Below are 20,463 nucleotides of genomic sequence, written 5' to 3' on the forward strand. Positions count from 1 at the left end.
CATCCAAAGTGTCTCTCAACTTGCCACTTTTCCCACAGAGACCAAAAAAATGGGAGCTTCCCACCTACCTCCCACCCCAAAATCTCACGTCTCCCTCCTTAGGGCATGGCCTACCCCACCTCATTTCCCCCCTCCTTCCAAGGTTGCCCCCAATATAGAAGAAAGCTATTCTCCTATTCATAAATCTTTCCCTCTGTGACACTGACAGACCAGTCAACCTGAGTATGACCCATAAGAAATTAGCAAGAGGCATTGAAATGTAATCAAGGCAAAGAGCTGTACTAGACCAGTAGTTCTCAACCAGGGGTACAGGTATCCCTAGAGGTACTCAACTCAGTGTTTCTCACTTTGGGGGTTGCAGCCCCCTGGGGGAGGGGGATGTCTCAGGATGGGTTTAGAGGGGTTGCAAGTGCAGGGCTGGCATTAGGGGGTGGCAAGCAGGGCAATTGCCCAGGTCCCCACACCACAGGAGGGTCTTGCAAAGCTAAGTTACATACTTCAAGCCTGCTGCCTGGGGCTCGGGCTTCAGCCAAGGCTCACAAGCAAAAAACAGGCTCAAGTATCGCACTGAAATGTAAGTATAATGTTTATATTCCAATTGATTTATTTTATAATTATGTAGTAAAAATAAGTAAGCAACTTTTCAGTAATAGCATGCTGTGACACTTCTGTATTTGTATGTCTGATTTTGTAAGCAGGTAATTTAAGTAAGGTGAAACTTGGGGTAGGCAAGACAAATCAGACTCCTGAAAGGGGTAGAGTAGTCTGGAAAGGTTGAGAACTATTGTACTAGGCCAGCAATCATTAACCCATTAATTTGAGGTAATGGAATCAAGAGTAGATGCTAAGTGCCTCTGTCTATGTTTACCTATATCTTGTTAGAAGTTTAACAATGTAACCAGATTAGCTTTTAGATGCTAATTCCCTTTCATGTCTTAATTGCCTTATATTATGCATGTGGATGATTCAGTTAACCTTAAGATCAAAGATGTAAGATACTGCAGGACACTAATAATATTATCTGCATTGTCTTCAGCTTAACTCTCTATGCTATGATAAAGTACTGGCTAATTGCCTTATGTGAATGAATGCAACTTGTTTACCTGTGTATGCATAGGGAATAGATTAGCTTCAAAGCAATGGTCCACAGACAGTTTGCACAGCCTATTGTTCCTCAGGGGAAGGTCTTGCTATGACAAGAGGCTTGCTAGAGAGCTATAAAGTAAAGCCCCAGGCCTGATCCTGCCATTTCAGTTCTGTTTTAACTTTAACAGGGAAGGTCTAAGCCAGAAGACTGAGGTCTCCAGGTTTATCCTGGATCACCATGAAATTCTCATGAAAGAACTTGAACAGACTCTACACCTGGACTGCCGATTGTACTATAACCTTTTAAATTGATTCCAGAAAGACTTTTACAAATCAGCAGCCTCAACATCTCTGCTATGAAACTGACCAAAGGACTTTACATATATTTGTATGTATATTGATCTTCTTCATTTGCAACTCTTTATTTTTCCTTTTATTGTTAAACCTTTAGTTTTAGTCACAAAGGATTGGCACCAGCCTGATTATTGGGTAAGATCTGAGACTCTCATTGACCTGGCGATAAGTGTCCAGTCCTTTGGGAATGGTGAACCTCGCATATGGTGAATCAGGTTTTCAATAACCCCTCACTATATTAGACGTGGCTGTTTAGATGGGAGTCAAGGGCTGGAATACTTAAAGGGGATTGTGTTTGGCTTTCTGTTAACCAGTGTGGTGTTACAGAAGCTGTTTTGTTACTCGCTTGGTGAATCCAATTTTAGAATAAACCACCAGTTTGGGGAATTGTCTGCCCTATTTCTTGCAGTCTGCCCTGAGTATGGCATTCTCCATGTGACCCATCCAGGCACCTGGTCATGTCCTCTCATGCAGGAGGACTGTCTGATATAATTTCTATCTAGTCCCCCACCACAGTGGCTGGGGAAAGGGTAAGCATGACAAGGGGAAGAACCTGTTCACCAGAGAGACAAATCCACCTCCAGCCCCTTTCAAGAGGCTGTCTTCATAATTCCAGGAGGGATGGCCTCAAATCTTCTCTAAGCTCACCTGCTGCATTGTCTTGCATAGTGAAACATGCTGTGCTAAATACATTTTCCAGTAAAAGTGAACTCCATCTGCATAGCCTGGATGACTCAGCTACCTGTCTAGTTGGTGTTGTTTGAATTAATTGATCTATCGTAGAACTACTGTTTTCTCTCATGCCTTGTTTGTCTACGTGACAGTCACATTTGATTTCAGACTTTCACTTTGCCATATGTATTGCCTTCATGCCCGTAGGTCATTTTGCACTGACAGTTCAGGTAGCATGGCACTGGACTCTGATAACTGGTTGGTATAATTAAATTAAATATCCTTCACAAATGTTTATTAAAGCTCTGTAGAAACCTACTTCCCAACTTTTCTCTCTCCCTGGATTATTTTCCTGTAATCCTCGACTCATCTCTGACAAAAGCACTGGCTCAATATGTTTTACATGATTTAAATGTAATAACAAAACAAGCCTTATGGACTGAATTGTTCATTTTTATCTTATTGGCATACATTTATATGGGGATAGTGTGACGTTGCATCCCATAATGCTTTATAGAAATATGCTTATGAATGTAAATATGATATAACTGGAATATGTTTTATGCTAGATATGCCATGTAACATACCTTTGCAAAGGCTATGTTCTACTGAATGTATTCATCCTATTCGTATGCATGTATCATTTTTATATCTAAAGTTATGAGCATTGGCTCTATGCTTGTATTTAAAGTGTTTGCTGTAGAAAGCATCTAAGGCAGATTTGATCAACATAGTGTGAAGGGGTTATTCATGTAAATGGAAGTACTTGGCAAGACACCACCAACTTCCTGAGGAAACTACAATGCATTGGTGATCTTCCAGAAAACACCATCCTGGCCACCATGGATGCAGAAGCTCTTTACACCAATATTCCACGTGAGGATGGACTACAAGCTGTCAGGAACAGTATCCCATGTGCCATGGCACATCTGGTGGCTGAACTTTGTGACTTTGTCCTCACCCACAACCATTTCAGATTTGGGGACAACTTATACCTTCAAGTCAGTGGCACTGCTGTGGGTACCCGCATGGCCCCACAGTATGCCAACATTTTTATGGCTGACTTAGAACAACACTTCCTCAGCTCTCGTCCCCTAGCAACTCTCCTCTACTTGCGCTACATTGATGATATCTTCATCATATGGACCCATGGGAAGGAGGCCCTTGAAGAATTCCACCTGGATTTCAACAATTTCCCCCCTACCATCAACCTCAGCCTTGACCAGTCCACACAAGAGGTCCACTTCCTGGACACTACAGTGCAAATAAGTGATGGTCACATAAACGCCACCCTATACCGGAAATCTACTGATCGCTATACTTACCTACATGCCTCCAGCTTCCATCCAGGACACATCACACGATCCATTGTCTAAGATACAACCTCATTTGCTCCAATCCCTCAGACAGAGACAAACACCTACAAGATCTTTATCAAGCATTCTTAAAACTACGATACCTGGGGAAGTGAGGAAATAGATTGACAGAGTGAGACGGGTACCCAGAAGTCACCTACTACAGGACAGGCCCAACAAGGAAAATAACAGAACACCACTGGCCATCACATACAGCCCCCAGCTAAAACCTCTCCAGCGCATCATCAACGATCTACAACCTATCCTGGAAAACGATCCCTTACTCTCACAGACCTTGGGAGGCAGGCCAATCCTCGCTTACAGACAGCCCCTCAAACTGAAGCAAATACTAGCAACTACACATTGACACCACAGAAACACTAACCCAGGAACCAATCCCTGTAACAAACCCCGTTGCCTACTCTGTCCCTATATCTACTCTAGCAACACCATCAGGGGCTCAATCACCTGCACATCTGTGATATATGCCATCATGTGCCCCGATGCCCCTCTGCCATGTACATTGGCCAAACAGGACAGTCTCTACGTTAAAGAGTAAATGGACATAAATCAGACATCAGGAATGGTAACATACAAAAGCCAGTAGGAGAGCACTTCAATCTCCCTGGCCATTCTATAACAGCTTTAAAAGTAGACATCCTTCAACAAAAAAACTTCAAAAACAGACTTCAAAGAGAAACTGCAGAGCTACAATTCATTTGCAAACTTAACACCATTAATTTGCACTTGAATAGGGACTGGGAGTGGCTGGCTCACCACAAAAGCAATTTTCCCTCTCTTGGTATTGACCCCTCCTCATCAATTATTGGGAGTGGACCACATCCACCCTGACTGAATTGGCCTTGTCAACACTGGTTCTCCACTTGTAAGGTAACTCCCTTCTCTTCATATGCCAGTATATTTATGCCTGTATCTGTAATTTTCACTCCATGCATCTGAAGAAGTGGGTGTTTTACCCATGAAAGCTTATGCCCAAATAAATCTGTTAGTCTTTAAGGTGCCACCAGACTCCTCCTCATTTTTAAGGGAACTGTGTTGTTGGTTTCTGGGTAACCAGTAAGGTATTATAGAAGCTGTTTGGGCTGGCTTGGTAAATCTAAGCATTGGAATTACCACCAGCTTTGGGGATTGTCTGCCCCATTCTTTGCAGTTTACCCTAATTGAGTAACTTCATTGTAGCTCCCTGTGACCGCAGTCACAACTACTAAGACTGCAAGTTTAAGAGCCTTGGTGCCCTGTAGTTAGACAAGTACCCTGCCATGAGGGACTTGGGTTTGATTCTCAGGCCTGAACTCTAAGGCCTTGTCTACATTGTTACAGGAGTACTCAATTTCTGTATATATTTAAATAGATAAGGTGCCAGTAGATGGCACTGAAGAACATGTGACATAGCTCCTGGGTTTTGTAGGACCAATAAAACTTGTTTTTGTGTACTGCAAATGGCTTCCTCAGGCAATTCTTAACATGAGCACTCAACACACACTAGACATTTTCCCCTAAAATTTTCCACTATTATTACCACAATCCTACTCCACCAGTGCTAACAATGGTGGGAAATTTTAAGGAAAAATATCTAATGTAGACACATGCTAAAACTGGCAGGGAATGGAAGAACACAGCGGACACAACATACTTGGTGTTTATCAGGTGGAGAGGGAGTGCAGCTTTTTACTCTGCAATGACCCCCTATGAAAGGACAAGTAGTTGCAGTGTTGTGCTGGAAAGGGAATTCCAACATGCTTTCCTTTACTAAATGAGTCAACCCCAGTGAAAGGGCTGTGAAGGTAGGAAGTAGGAATGTTCCACTGAAGGAAAAAAATTCTCTGCATGTCTTTTTCTCTCATTAAAGAGACTCCAAAAACAGAAAATGAATCTATACCTTAAGGTAGCTTCTAAAGCAAAGCATTAGTGAATGGATGAATATGAAATAATAAAGTCTGGTCACAATCTATAAATGACTCGCTCATGCTCTCTGTGTACTAAGTACTGTCTTTCTCAGTGTTCCAATAAGAGCAGTGCAATATATTATCTTGGAAACTCACCGACCTCACTGTTCTTCAGCATTGTAAGGGCCAGATCCCTGGGACCAGTTAAACTGCACTATGCATAAGACCTGGAAGCAGGAGGGAGAAGGTGGTTCTAAGCCACATTTCCATGCCTCTGATACTTGGTCTGATAAGAGACTAAGCGGGCATCAACAAAAGTGGTCCACCAGGGACTGTTGCACAACTCTGGAATCCCTGTCACCAGGGCATTCCAGTTCTGCCCTTGACAATGTCCCTGATCTACTCAGAACTACCCTTGAACTGGACAGGGTAGAGCCAGTACTGCCTTCTTCACAATCTGACTTCCACTGGTTAGATTAGAAGAGAAGCTTTGTGTGAAATTTCCTAGGGTGGACGTGGCTTTAATGTAAGCAAGTTATGGAACAGCTGTTTATCAGGTACAGTGTGTTTTTTCTGTGAATCATCCACAGTTCAGTTACATTCCTCACAGGAAGGTAGTCACCAGTTTGTTACAGAGAAGTGCGAAAGGGCTCACAACCAGCTACAAAGAGGAGTTTCTAAATCTAAATTTTAAAATAAGCACTCAGCTAAAAAATGAGGACAAATTTGCATAGGACATGTGTAAATCAATGCAGCCCTTGAGCAATTGTGACCTATGCGTGAAATTACGTGGGCTTCTCTGCTATCGAGAAAAATTAAGTGTAACTTCCGATACCATGGCAACATCATGCATAATGCTGCTTTTCTTAAAGAAAAACACTCAGAAATATACCCTGAACATTTCTGTGTGCTTTGCAATGTTTCATTAGGAAATAAGTGCTCCAATGAACTGATGTGTAGTACTCTTAAATCTTTCTCTCTTGCCTCTTTCTCTCCATCTCAAATATTCTTTCAAGAAATATCTGTGACTTCTATTAGATTTTGGCAGAAGTGGATTAGCTTCAGGGTATTTCATAAAGTAAAGATTATCACAAAATCCAGACATGGACACTTCAGTCCTTGTTGGATAGAGAGAGTGGAGTATCATAACTGATTTCCATTAGTTAATTATTAAGAGTATTTCCTAAGTCTCAACAATACACTCATAAATATCTTAACTTTGCTTTAGGTCCTGTATACATCTGAATAAAACTGACATTTTGGCTTTTAGAACAGTGTAGTTATTAGTGGAATAAAAGCTTGGGGCTCCCCACTGCCATCCTGGGAATTCTCTATTAAAAAATTCTCACTGTTGGTACAACAAGATGATCTAAGGGATGAGCATTGGGATGTGAAAGTTTTCAGCTCTTGGGGCCTAACTCTCAACCCATTGAGTTCAATGGGCTTTAGATCCGGCCCTAGGACACTTGGTTGAATGGGAGAAGTTGATATGGAATGAAAGTAGTTAACATCAGTGGACAGCATGAATTAAATCAGCTGTCTTTGTTCAGTTTCATTCATATCACACAAATAGTGTGTGTCCAACACCACAAAAATCACCATCACTCTCAGCACAAACAGCCTGCCTTGTTAATGGTCTGAACAGAAAGGATGAGAAGTAAGCAATGGAACAAGTTAAGCTACCTTCTAAGGCCCTAGCTGTGGTCCCACCAGGTCAGGGATAAGGCATGTGTTTGTAGGATTGTACTGCTTCTACCTATGCTGTACCTTTTCTGTGGATTAAAGGAGACTTCATTCTTCACAGATGTCACTCTGGCATCTTTCATGAACCTTAAATTCACTTTAAGAATGAGGGGAAAAATTCCTTAAACTGGGAAGTATATCAAGACAATGGGACAAACTCTTCTTTTATGTAGGTGCCAGATCAATAGTCTACTGAAGTCAATAAAAAGACTCCTATTGATTTCAATGAACTTTGGAATAGGCCCTAAATTTGGAGTAACTTCCTTAATATTTACACCAGTGTAACAGGGTGCAGAATTTATCCCTGTACCTTTAAAATATCTCCATTCCCAATATGAGCCACTGTCTGACCGTGGGTACATGTGTAGTTTAAACTGACTGGCTGTTTTTAAACTGAATTGTTTATGAATTTTTTTACCTTTTAATGAAGGGTAGGGCCTGATCTCCCTGTGCTGTGGGAAGACCCAAGGGTGGGGCTAAAGAGGAAGAAATCTGTGCTGTTCTCTTTGCTAAGTTTCCTCCCAAGTTGTTTCACTGGGAACGCAAGGGAAGGCTTTTCCCCTCCAGCTTCCAGGGGAACAGGCCAGGGCTCTGGCTCCCAGAGAATCCATGGCAGGTTAGGACTATCTTCACTGCTCTGTATCTCTGTCACCCTCCCCAGTCTTTGGTGGCATGACTCCAATGGTGTCTCCCTATCAGGGATTCTCTAGCCAGAGGCTGGGTTCAGAACCCACCTCAGGGCCGGCTCCAGGCACCAGCCTGGCAAGCAGGTGCTTGGGGCGGCCACTCTGGAGAGGGGCGGCACGTCCAGCTATTCGGCAGCAATTTGGGGAATGGTCCTTCACTCCTGCTCGGAGCGAAGGACCTCCCACCGAATTGCCGCCGCAGATCGCAATCGCGATCGCGGCTTTTTTTTTTTTTTTGGCTGCTTGGGGCGGGCCAAACCCTGGGGCCGGCCCTGACCCCCCGAACAGGCAGTCCTCACTGGACAGGCTGGGGTTCATGCAAAATTCACACACAGCCCTAGATGATGCACCTGCACAATACCCCTGCCCTGCCCACATCCTAGCTGCTCCTCTCCTGGCTTGTCATCTTCCTGCCTCTTTCCCCCTGCAAGGATCCACAGATCCACTGAGAGCCTTCTGTAGGGCTGATAGAAGGCTGACCCCTTCACCCCCTTCCTCACGTGTGTCTGTGTGTAAGAGTTCTGTATGGAGCGTTCCTGCTGCATGCAGGCCTGGGGAGGGATGACTGGGGGCGTGGTAACTAAATGGAGAAAAATAAAAATTATAGCATTTCTTTTGCCCTTCTATCCTAACTAGAGTCCCACCCCATAAATTCCTACAGAATTTAATAGCAGTTAAACCATTAGGGTTCTATATATCCTATAGAATGTAATAATATCCGTCCTATATACTTTTTTCCAACCTTCCCGTAGAATTCTATAGTAGGGATGGCATTCTATATTAAATACTAGGGCATGTTTCAAAAAACAATAGCTATTACGTTTTGTAGGATGATTCCGTAATGTAAACAAATGCTCATTAGGATTACATGTATATGAAATAAATTACTTTTCTCCCCTACACTTTCTAGCTGCAGAATTCCTGAACAACAGAAAGATTTAAAAAGTAAAAACAGGATTCCTTACTGAGCTCCTGATTTTCACTCCCATTCACAAAAGTAGTTTACTTTCAAATCAATCACTGCACTACCCTAGTTATTTCAATGGACAGCTTCAATGGACTGCTTTAATGTAATGTGAATTCTCTACTGAGACTGGTGAGATGAGGGGGGAGATAAAAGGGGGGCACCAGGAATACTGAAGACATATGGTGGTGTAACAATCAAAACAAAGGAAATTAATTCTGCCATATATCACGGCGCTGAATCGAAAGCAGCTGGGAGCATATAGGGATTCAGCATTTGAATGGAGACGAAAGAAGACAAGGCAAAGCAAAGCACTAGGTCCAAAAGAAATGTTTCATGTGAATGAATTTATATTGAAATATTGCAGAATGGCTTCTCACAAACAATTGTACTTTTTTCCTACCGGTGCAAGAAGCCCAGGAGAGAAGTCAAAAGCTACACAGAGCTTAAGAACACAGGGCTGAGTGTTCTCATCATTTGGCCTTATCTGCTCCTATCCTGGGTGTTCTGTAGCATTCATTAATTTTATCTGCCTAGTATTTTGCCATTGGAGATTTTAAAAAGCACAGCTGTAGATTAGATTCTCAGAGAGATTTGAAATCCTGGTCTCACTGAAGTCAATGAGAATTATGCCAATGACTTCTCTGGAGCCCGGATTTCACCCTCTGGGTTTTTTTAAAAAAAAAGTCAAGTCCATTTTGATTACTAATCATAACTTCTTTGATTCACAAGAAAAAGGAAAATAGAAATATATGATTTGCCATATTGGGTCAGACCAATGACCCAATCAAGTCTCAAGTCTGGTATCCTGGCTCTGGCCCCAGACAAGCCTTAAACATCAGAGGAAGGAGACTTCCTCACCCATAATGCATCTAGTCAGTGTTGCATTTGTTTCTGTGTGTGTTTCTTTAAGACAACAGTCTCTATGGAGTGAGTCAGTTTTTCCTCAATGAAAACTTGCTTTCAATTCATGTTGAATTTGTCATTACCATAGTAGGTGCACATTACTTGGCATCTTTAGAACATAAGGTGTAGTTATTATTTAACATATTAATTTGTATATAGTCCTTTATATTATTCCATGTCCAAGGCATTTCTGAAAGGTTTTCTTACTTTAATGAATAAGGAATCTTAGTGTGGGCCATAATTAGAACCCTAGTTAGATTTGCTCATAAGACAAATACAATTTACTCCTGTGGGTCCAGATAATAAAAACAGACACAAATCCATTGCAGTCAATGGCTCTGTGCCAATTTCCTCCATTTGAGGATTTAGCACATGGACTTCTGACCAATTTCAAAATTTAAGGTGAGAAAGTTTAGCTTGCTTCAAGATTTGGGGAAATGATTCATCACCCTTTTATTTGATGAATTGTGCCTCTTTCTAACTGCAAATTGTCTGCAAACAGATCACAGTTCACTCTCATTAGATGAAGTGCCCAGATATTACAGTAATTGGAGCCACATACCATAGATGTATTTGTAATTGAAAATTATTTGCCAGATAATTTCTGATAATAATTCTGGATTGTTCATGAGCCGTTCATTGTGAGCACTTGCTATTAAGATTTGAGCTATTTTGACTGTGTACACAGGGCACGGAATATTCTTTAACTAAAAGAGTGTAACTCAGATTCAGGGTTCCAGTAAAAACACTCACATTTAGTTATTTGAAATACACTTTTCAGGAATATTCACTTAAAATCCGCACCTTCCATTAAGTATTCCTGCTACTAAACTCATTTTCTGGAATATTTATATGAGGTGTGAAAACTGGAAAACTAAATTCCTTAAAAATGTAAATGAATATTTATGTAAACTTCTTTGCATTCTTCACCCAGTGCTCTACTTGTTTCTTTCACCAAATTACACTTGATGTCTGGCAATTTCCAGCTCCAGATGCACACCTCTAACTCACGGTGGCACGTTGACATAGCCCAAGGTTTATGGGGTACTGTTGGTGATAGTATCTGTCTGTCTAGGCATGTATAAGGCCTTCACCACTGGGGTATGTTAGCACCTTATAGATTTCATGTGATTAACTCTGACAGGTGAAAAAATACCAGGTGTATACCATTCACATCTCAAAAACCACCACCACAGTTGGCAGTGCTTGGCACTCTTGAGGCCAGTGGCTCACAAGGTATGGAGAAGGAACTGCCTTCTTATTGAGGGTGAGGTGGCAAGGTAATGTAGAAAAGCTTACATTGCCATTGACTATACTCTGCCTGTACTCTGGATAGAGGTCACCATCAGTCCTTGAAGTTCTCCTTTTGGGAAGTCTGTCACTTTAAAATTACAGGGGTGGGAGAAGAGGTGCACCCAGTGTGGTTTTGAAGATAAGCCTCTTGGCTTTTAAAGGGACTTAGACTGAATGAAGACACAAAAGAGCTTTTTTCTTAATATTCACATGTAATGCTGATTGCTGTTAGGAATAAGTGCATACGATGAGGGGAGAATCTACACCCAAATGTTCATTTCATGAGAGAAAAAATGTAGATGGAAGCAGATGACCTAGATGATTTTATGAATAAAAGATATAATCTGATGCAATCATTTCATTAATACACACATGGCACCAAATGAAAAAACAGCAGAGCAGATGGCTAGGAGAGGTCTTAGATGGGCGTTTTCAGTTTAGCAGCTAACTACTTAGCCTTTGTGGATTATACCAAATACTAGCAGAAAAGAAGTGCTTGTAAAAACAATCTTTCAAAGAAAGTTCTACTGTTTCATAAAAGTAATACCAAAAAAAATCTCACCAGCTAGTCCAGTTATGAAGTCCAATTACAAAGCATAATGAAGGCAACAAACAGGTATGTTTGATAAGGTTTTCTCTTTTCCACACTCTATTTAAAGGTCTCTCGCTGCATATAGTTAAGCTTCAGAGACCCCAGAGATATGCATTAACAGTAGCAAGGAAAATCATGATTTCATGTAAAAGTGAAATATAAGAAGTCACCATGGCTTCTTTGAATCTTAGTGAAGCATTCATTTATTTGCTGTAATATCACATTGCTGCTGTAAATAAATTAAATAAAAATAAAAATAGTCCATGGACAGTATTTTTTTTAAATAAATGTTTCAAGATTTATTGGCCTAGGCTCACTGGTGTGTCCAGTTGCCATTGGACAGAGTAGCGGGGCAGGATGACTTGTACAAGTAGCTGGTTGCAGCACCTGAACTCAGGAGTGCTGCCAGCTTTTCCGCTGCCCTAGGCGGCGGAAGGTCCCACCCCGAAATGCCGCCCCCCCACAGAGGCGGCGGAAGGTCCCGCCGCCAAAATACTGCCGCGGTTGCCGCCCCCCAAATCGCAGCACCCTAGGCGACCGCCTAGGTCACCTAATGGGTTGCGCTGGCCCTGCCTGAACTCTGGGGCTTTCCCCAGCATAGATTATAGCAGTTTGGGAGATGCTCTAATGTATGGCCCCAAGAAGTCAGCTGTCTGCTGGAAATGCCCAGAAGTCACTGCTCTCCATTCATGCCATCTTTCCTAGCCCACCCTGGCATGTCACCTACATTGGGAGCTGCAGGGGGTGTGGTGCAGGGGGTGTGGTGTAGGAGCCACTATCTCCCAGTGTGGTCATCCTTTTTCAGGAGGAATCCCCAGCTGGAGAACTCTGGCTGCTTCCTGGACCCTTTGCAGTACCAGTACAGTGCAAAGGGGCTGGATTTCTCTGAGAGGGAATCTGGCCTATAGCTTCTTAGAGACAGATTAACCTCAGTTTGGCATCTAAACTGAGGAAACATACAATCTCGCTCTCCAAACCTAATCCAAAATCCATCCAATCTATATTCTTATTATTTATTTTAGCATTCATATTGTAGGAGTATGAGCTCCAAACATATGCAGACTTTGACTTACTGTTATTTTTGTAGGGGTTGCTTGAGCTACCATCAGAAACAGAGTAGAGTTTGTACTGAATTTAGCTTTCTTCTATAAAAAACATATAACTGTTCCTAAGGAAGTATGTTGCTTTTATACTCTTTGTATACAGTTAACAAAATATTACACAGGGCACATCTGATCCTATTGGAAACCAATATTGTTGCTTCATTAAGAAACTGTTTTTGTAAGCCATGGGATAAAGCTTTGTTAATCCTAGCTGCTTGTGAATGAAATGTAGAATGATTTACTAACAGGAGTGCCACAGCCAGCATAACATATATCCCTAGTATTCTGGGCAGTCTGCTAGGCTGCAGATCCTGGCTCCACAACAGGCTGATGTATTCAGTGGATTGGTATAAAACCTAAGACAAAGACTGTAGAAACTGTGGAATTTTCCCCTGCTTGCAACTTTTCCTCCCCAACATCGGTCTCCAGCGATCATTATTAATTTAACTAATTACTTTGTGAAACAAATGAGTTATCAAATAAGTCTATATTTGGATATTTCTGATATGTATGTGGTCAATTGTGGGAATGTAAACATTTGCTTTTATCATACACCTTTCACTGTTGCATCTACGCTCTGCTCACTCCACCATTTATTATTTTTATTTGTATTGTGGTAGTGCCTAAAAGCTACAACTGGGGTCCGGGCTTCAGAGCGCCAGGTGGTATATGAATACAAGACACCCTCAGACATACCAAGCTACTGTGAACTTCAAACAGCTTACACTTAGGTTTTCATGGCATTATTTTTTTTAAAAAACATTCTGTCTTTCCAACAAGTGTGGAATTACTTTTCCTAAACTAGCCTGGTCTAGGGTGCCAGGTGGACAATATTCATTCTCAGGGCTAAGGTCCAATGTCTTGAAAGTGAAAATGGAGTTTGTATAGCATTGGAAAAGGGACATTCCCTGCTTTATAATAGGACACAGCACCTGCCACAGTAGGCCCCAAGTTATTGGACCTTTGTTATTATTGATATTAAATGCTATTTCAGATAACTTTTAGAGGTTTATAGCATTTATTAATTAGACTTTTTCTCCTTCCAAGATGCATACAGTTGGACATACTGCATTAAGTAAAGCTAATTAAGACAGCAAGCAATATGTTGACCATTCATTTGAATTCCAAATGGCTGATCAATTTGATCATGTTGTGCTCTCTTTTTATTTACTATTGGTGCCCATTCATGCAAATAGGTTTCTGTCCACATGAAAGTTTGGAGAATAGCTGTTCTTTATATGAATATCCATATTTGCCTTTGCACAAGGATTTCTCTTCTTTCTTTGACAATCTGGACCGTGGACTGACTTTCGCTCTGCTGTTTGGTCTTGCTATACAGGATTACCGATCACTGGCATTCTATATTATTTATGTATTAACTTCACACATTGGAATTTCCTCTGTGGATGTGGACTGGCTTCTCTGCTTTCTTTCATATATCTTCAGTTTCATCTCCAGACAGACACCATTGGGCCCTTATGAGGCAGTTAGCTGTTGGTGTAGTTAATTAACTAGTTGTTAGGCTTGTTTTAAAAGGCAAAGCCAGAGTTGATTTTTCTATAGCTCTGTTGCTGTATCTAATAGCACCTTTTCATAAATATGTTTAGAAGTTACACAGTACTTCATGTACGGCATGCATCCGAAGACGTGCATATTCACCCACGAAAGCTCATGCTCCAATATGTCTGTTAGTCTATAAGGTGCCACAGGACTCTTTGCTGCTTTTACAGATCCAGACTAACACGGCTACCCCTTTGATACTTGACAGTACTTCAAGTGAAGGTAGTGCAAGGTGTGGGCATCAGTCTGTAGAAAACATACAGCTGTAGGGAAGAAAAGCCCATGATTCATCACTATGCCTACCAATTCCAAACAGCAGAGAGAAACCCAGTTGGTCCAGATTATGGAATGCTTCATCACAGAAATCCAGTGTTCATCTAGAGGAAATCTATCTATTTCTGGGCAAACAAGGGTATTCACTATGCCTCATTTTTTATTGTTCTTCTAGTTTAAAAAAAGCTTTTGCTTGTCCACTCAGGGAACAGAAACAATATCGTGACCTAGGTGATCATTTGCACACCTAAATAACAGACAGCAAACTATGAATAGCTGAAGATTTACAAACTACTTTTGGATTTCATCCCAATTAATCATCAAATATTTAAAGTAATTTTTACAGAAATAAGAAATGGTTCCTAAAAACAAAGGACCCAATTATTTCCAGTGAATAGTGTGACTTGCTCTATGACTAATGCAGTCTGGCTTTTATTGATGTAGATATATGATCAATAGTACCATAAAACTGTCTGAAATACTTAACTAGCTTTTCTGTGAAATTTGTGGGTTAAAAATAATTCAAAACAGGGTGGGGTGGTGTCAAGGTTTACTTAGCAGGTAGGGGAAAATAATAAACATTATTGGATTCATCACTTGAGTGTAAGGCAGTCAAAGCAAACTCTTGCTAATGAAAACTTTGTACAATAGCCTCCTGTAGTATCTCTGGTTCTGAGTGCATACACAAAATTTAAAATGTAAATAGTTAACAAGATAAAATATTCTATGGTAATTTATATGGATTAATTCTAGTATAAGCATTTGTCTGGGAAACGATACATAACTTTTACATGATTTGCATATAGTTTGGTGTCACCACTGATAAATATGTATATGCAGACTCACGCACACAGAACCTTAATTTTGGAAAATGCTGGATATGTAAATTTCAGTTCTTGCTGTCCATGAATATTTATATAAATGATGTAAAACCAGTGAGAACTAAAACCTACATATTAATTCCAGTGTCTTCCAAGACTGAGCCATAAGAATATATAAAACTATAGCTACATAACGCTGCCATTGTGTAAGATACAGAAAATATTTCCAAACTTTGAGACAATACCAAATCGTTCCAATTCCTAAAGTACATTTCTACCTGGAAGCCAGAATTACCCCCACCCCCATTGAATTGTTTCATAGATCAGAAAACAAAATTTAAAATTAATACCCAGAATAGACACTATTTTCTGGTCTAAACTGACTCAGTTTGAAAAGTGAATATGCCTTCTTTGGGGATGACCTAACACAATTTCCTTGTGGCTACATCACTCATTAGCTCCGCTGTTAACTCTGACTGGTGGAATGGCAATGAATATTCACTCCCCGTACTTGGGGTATTTCCTCTGCATACAGGCACAGCACATGCAAACACACATCTATTAAATCACTGACGTGTGAGCGGAGACGGGCACACAGGGGGAAATGGATACAACAAAGCTGCAGGTTACATTTATTAAAATAGGCTCGGCAGACCAGAGAGGAAATGTGCTGGAAATGGGAAGGAGTAAGGGGAAATCACAGGGGAGGGGAGAACTCCCTGCGAGGGAAGCTTTCCACTGGAGGGGAGGGGGGGAAAGGGGGAAGGGAGATATCTTGGTGGCATCTAATTGTGTGCTCTGCTTCTAAGGGCGAATTAACTCCAGTCCATTACCTGTGTGCTTAGTGGAGCCGTTTTAATCCCTGTGTGATTGGGTAAGACCCCTGTTCTGCCTGCCCCCAGCATTTCGGGCTGCTTAGGGCTGGCTGCACGCGGCGGGCTTCCCCCGGGAGCCCAGATCATCAAGAATCCTTGGGTCGCAAAATTAATCTCTCGCCAGCGCCATGTAGTTCTTTTTAGTGCCATTGATTTCTTTCTTTTGCCCACCCGGAGAAAATCCTAGCGCCGCGGCTGGCTGCTCTCCCCCGACCGGGCTGTGACGCAAGCAGAGACTACTTAAAGGCCGATTAGAGGCGGCAAGACATTACAGCCACCCTCCCTCCCTGCCCATGCACAGCCCAGGCACCGGGGGTCCAGGCCGAGCCCAGCCGCGGGACGTGCCCGGCGAGGCGGAAGGGCTGCGGGGCTGTGCTCGAGCAGCCCGGGCCATCCAGCCCCCCCGCGGGCCAAGCCGCCTGCCCAGAGGTTGCTTTGCTCCGCTGGGCTGGGCTAAAAGCCGAAAGCGGCAGCGCGGCCAAAGTCTTTGTCTCCGGATGAACAGCGATGGGGGAATGGACCATCCTAGAGAGACTCCTGGAAGCTGCCGTGCAGCAGCACTCGACTATGATAGGGAGGTAAGAACAAAGGGGCTTTGCCTCGGATCCACGGGCAGGCAAGGGGACCTAGCTTAAGCCTCTCCTGCAAGTGCTGGTGGAGAGCAGTTGCCATGTGCCCGTGCCGGTGCAATGTCCTAACCAGGCGTGTGCCAGGGGTTAAAAATGCTCCAAACTAGAGCAAACTTCAGCCATCAAGTGCCTCCCGCTCCTCTAGCTCCCTGTGGAGCAAATCAAGAAGTTGTCCCCGCATAGGACTCTTCTGGGAAATAAAGTGCCGTCGCGAGGTCGACCCCCCTCCACACACACATCAGTTTCTCTAAAGCCGTTTGAACGCCTCTCCCCTTTGTGTTGGTTTCGGGTGATGTTTACAACATTCTAAATTGTGAGCGTGAAGCTTTTTTTAAAAGCCAGGTAAAACTGGGGTCTTGAGGATTACAGTGAGTGTGCGTGCGTGTATCTATTCATTGCTCTTTAATATCATGTAGCCTGACTCACACAGGACAAGATTCGTGCTTGCACTGTCCTTTAGACTAAACAAAAACCAGGGCCAACGTTTCTTTGCCACTTGCATTGTGATCTCTGTTTATGTGCATGATCAGCACCGGACAGCTCCCCGCAGCCCTGGCGTTTAGATCCAGCCATGCTGCTGCCTGCTGTATTTTCGGGCGTTTCGCTCTCACTCTAGGTGTGCAGGGTCAGCGTGCACTGATGAACTTTTCTGTTGTAGGATCCTGCTGACCGTGGTGGTGATCTTCAGGATACTCATTGTGGCCATTGTAGGAGAAACGGTTTACGATGATGAACAAACTATGTTTGTGTGCAACACGCTGCAGCCAGGTTGCAACCAGGCTTGTTACGACCAGGCATTCCCTATCTCTCATATCAGGTACTGGGTGTTCCAGATCATCATGGTATGCACTCCCAGCCTCTGCTTTATAACGTACTCTGTTCACCAGTCTGCTAAGCAGAGGGAGAGGAGGTACTCCACCGTCTTCCTCGCCTTGGACAGAGATCAGGACTCAATGAAACGTGAGGACAGTAAGAAGATCAAGAATACCATTGTCAATGGAGTGCTGCAGAACACCGAGAACTCCACCAAGGAAGCAGAGCCAGACTGTTTGGAGGTGAAGGAAATCCCCAACCCAGCCATCAGAACTACAAAGTCGAAGATGAGGCGGCAAGAAGGCATCTCCAGATTTTACATCATCCAGGTGGTTTTTCGAAATGCCCTAGAGATTGGGTTCTTAGTGGGACAATATTTCCTGTATGGATTCAATGTCCCTTCCATGTATGAATGTGATAGATACCCCTGCATTAAGGAAGTGGAGTGCTATGTGTCTAGACCCACTGAGAAGACTGTCTTCTTGGTATTCATGTTTGCAGTGAGTGGGATTTGTGTGGTGCTCAATTTGGCAGAACTGAACCACTTGGGCTGGAGAAAGATTAAAATGGCAGTGAGAGGAGTACAAGCAAAAAGGAAATCCATATATGAAATCAGAAACAAGGACCTGCCAAGAATGAGCGTGCCTAACTTTGGCAGGACTCAGTCAAGTGACTCAGCTTATGTGTGAGGCTGTTACAGAACTGAAACACTGTGCCAGGTGGAACTGACCCAGACAACATTAGGGAAAGGTACATTGCTTAGGCAAGCATTTTATCAAACCACCAAGAAAGCCACTAAGGTATTGGAACTGCACTTACTGAACTAGATACAAAATGCAGTGCTAAGTAAAAAACTGAAGGAAAAGCTGTAAAACCATGCTTGCTCTGGCCTTACAGTACAGTTACTGTTTTCTAATTATCCAATATTATCTTTTGACTGGAGCAGCTTTTTGGTCATTATTAGGATGAGATTATAGGCGGGACCGTCTGACTAATTGTTGTAATTGCATGTAGAATGATCATAGCTAAAAAATTGAAAGGATGCTGTGTTCTGGGGTGTGTACAGGGGAATTCTGTAATATACAACTGCAAGCACATTTTAAAAGAAGGTTAATTGCACTGTTAAGCACTTGACCATAAGCTCAACCAGGCGGTCTGTGCACTTTCATCATCAAGGATGTCTGATGTTATTTTGTCTGTTGGAGTCACAGAGCTTATTGCGGGTGTATATTATTAGCTATTTTCTAACATCGTTTTGTACAACAATTACACAAAACAATCATGCTGAATATAATTTTGCCATTTTTGTTTGCCTGTCTGTTCACACCGGAGACCTTAATCATCTTATGCTAGTTGGGATCTACCAAATTTGTCATTATGTTTTAAAAACAAATTACCCTGATGTGCATAAATCAGATAGAACTAATTAATGTTCAGCCAAGTTACCTATGATCATCTGACAAATATACCAAAGGAACAGAGTTTGTTGCTTTTAACTGTGAATATGTCACCTTCTCTCTGCTCTTATTCATATAAGTGCCATACTTGAAACATCTAACTCTGTACTTAGTCAAAGGGTTGTCCAGGGGTACCAACTGGAGTAATGTGGTTTTATACTCTCCTTTATTTATTTTATGCTATTGGTTTAGTCATGGCAATGGTGTAAAAAGCAGCTGGTAATTCTATTGATAAATAAAGTACTTGCCTTTTTTTGTAAACCAGAGAACATTGCTCTTCTTTTTTTATCATATAAATTTCTAGAAACACATGAGGTAAAAAATATAAACTTCACTGGAATTATTTTTCAGGTGCTCAAAGCGTCCCATTCATGGTTTTAACACTAACTGATACAAAGATGGGAAATTTAAGCTGTCAGGTATGGCTGAATTGCTCATTAAGCTAGCTCTCTGTGCTTTTAAAGCCAGATCCAAAGCCCACTGAAGTCAGTGGGATTCTTTCCATTGACATCAGTGGGCACTGGATCAGATCCTTAGCTGGTTGCCAAGGTCACTCTGTGAATTGTCCTATTTGGTCTACTGGCCTATGTCTAAAACAATTGCATGTCTTCACCATGGAGTCCAAAGGATAGCCTCAGCAAAATGCCAGAGCTCTGTAGGCCCTCAGTTGGTTCAAGAACTGCACTTGTTCTGTCTCAGCAACTTAATGTCAAGCCATTAGGTTGGTCACAAACAAATATTTGTTAATGGTAGTTTCAATGTAGTATGAAGAGAAACTTGCCTTAACTTATCTGTCAAGGACCTGATCCATCCAGGTCCTTTAAAAAGGGTGTGTGAATCAGGGATTGGGTATTGCAAGTGGTCTTTGGAGTAGATTTCACTGTATTTTTGCCATATGTCTGTGCTTGCCTCTCTGCTCACACTAGATACCCTAATCATCTTGCTTGTAGTTGTGATTTATCAGCATTATAAATTTTTAAATTATATCATGCTTTTTGCATTCTAAATAATACCACCTTCCTCTGTGGAATTTTTACTTCACGCTATGAAACATTACAAGCTTTTTGTCCGATATGCAATTTTGTTTTAAAGATGCCTTTACCATTTTCCTCACCTCAGAAAGACAGCTTTTAAAATTTGATTATGAAAACTCAAAGTTGCATTTCTTGGCTGTTTTGTTGCTATTTGGATGCATACTTATATTATTTCATTGCATATTAACTATAAAAACATGAAGACTATTTTTAGAAGGGCAATTTAACAGCTAAAACTCCATCTGCAATCTAACAAGCTTCTAAAGATTATTGACACATACAAATACACTTTGGGCAAATCTGATTTTCATTTCATAAACAACTGGCTTGTTCTGTGAAG

General features: G+C 41.9%; 1 protein-coding gene across 1 annotated transcript; it reads left to right on the forward strand.

The window, feature by feature from the left end:
* Positions 1–16,697: 16,697 nt before the first annotated feature.
* GJD2 (gap junction protein delta 2) lies at positions 16,698–19,268 on the forward strand. The gene is made up of 2 exons (XM_024201000.1): positions 16,698–16,768; positions 17,478–19,268. Exons 1-2 carry the CDS (start codon positions 16,698–16,700, stop codon positions 18,319–18,321), a joined length of 915 nt encoding a protein of 304 aa, XP_024056768.1. The 3' UTR covers positions 18,322–19,268.
* Positions 19,269–20,463: the final 1,195 nt, after the last annotated feature.

Source organism: Terrapene carolina, unplaced genomic scaffold (genome assembly GCF_002925995.2).
Source record: "Terrapene carolina triunguis isolate 2854851 unplaced genomic scaffold, T_m_triunguis-2.0 Scaffold96, whole genome shotgun sequence".
Taxonomy (NCBI): Eukaryota; Metazoa; Chordata; order Testudines; family Emydidae; genus Terrapene; species Terrapene triunguis.

Excerpts from the sequence above, each read along its gene's own strand:
- GJD2 (XM_024201000.1), top strand. The coding sequence starts at position 16,698 with ATGGGGGAATGGACCATCCTAGAGAGACTCCTGGAAGCTGCCGTGCAG. Across the intron at positions 16,769-17,477 it reads CACTCGACTATGATAGGGAG|GATCCTGCTGACCGTGGTGG; the intron begins GTAAGAACAAAG and ends TTTCTGTTGTAG.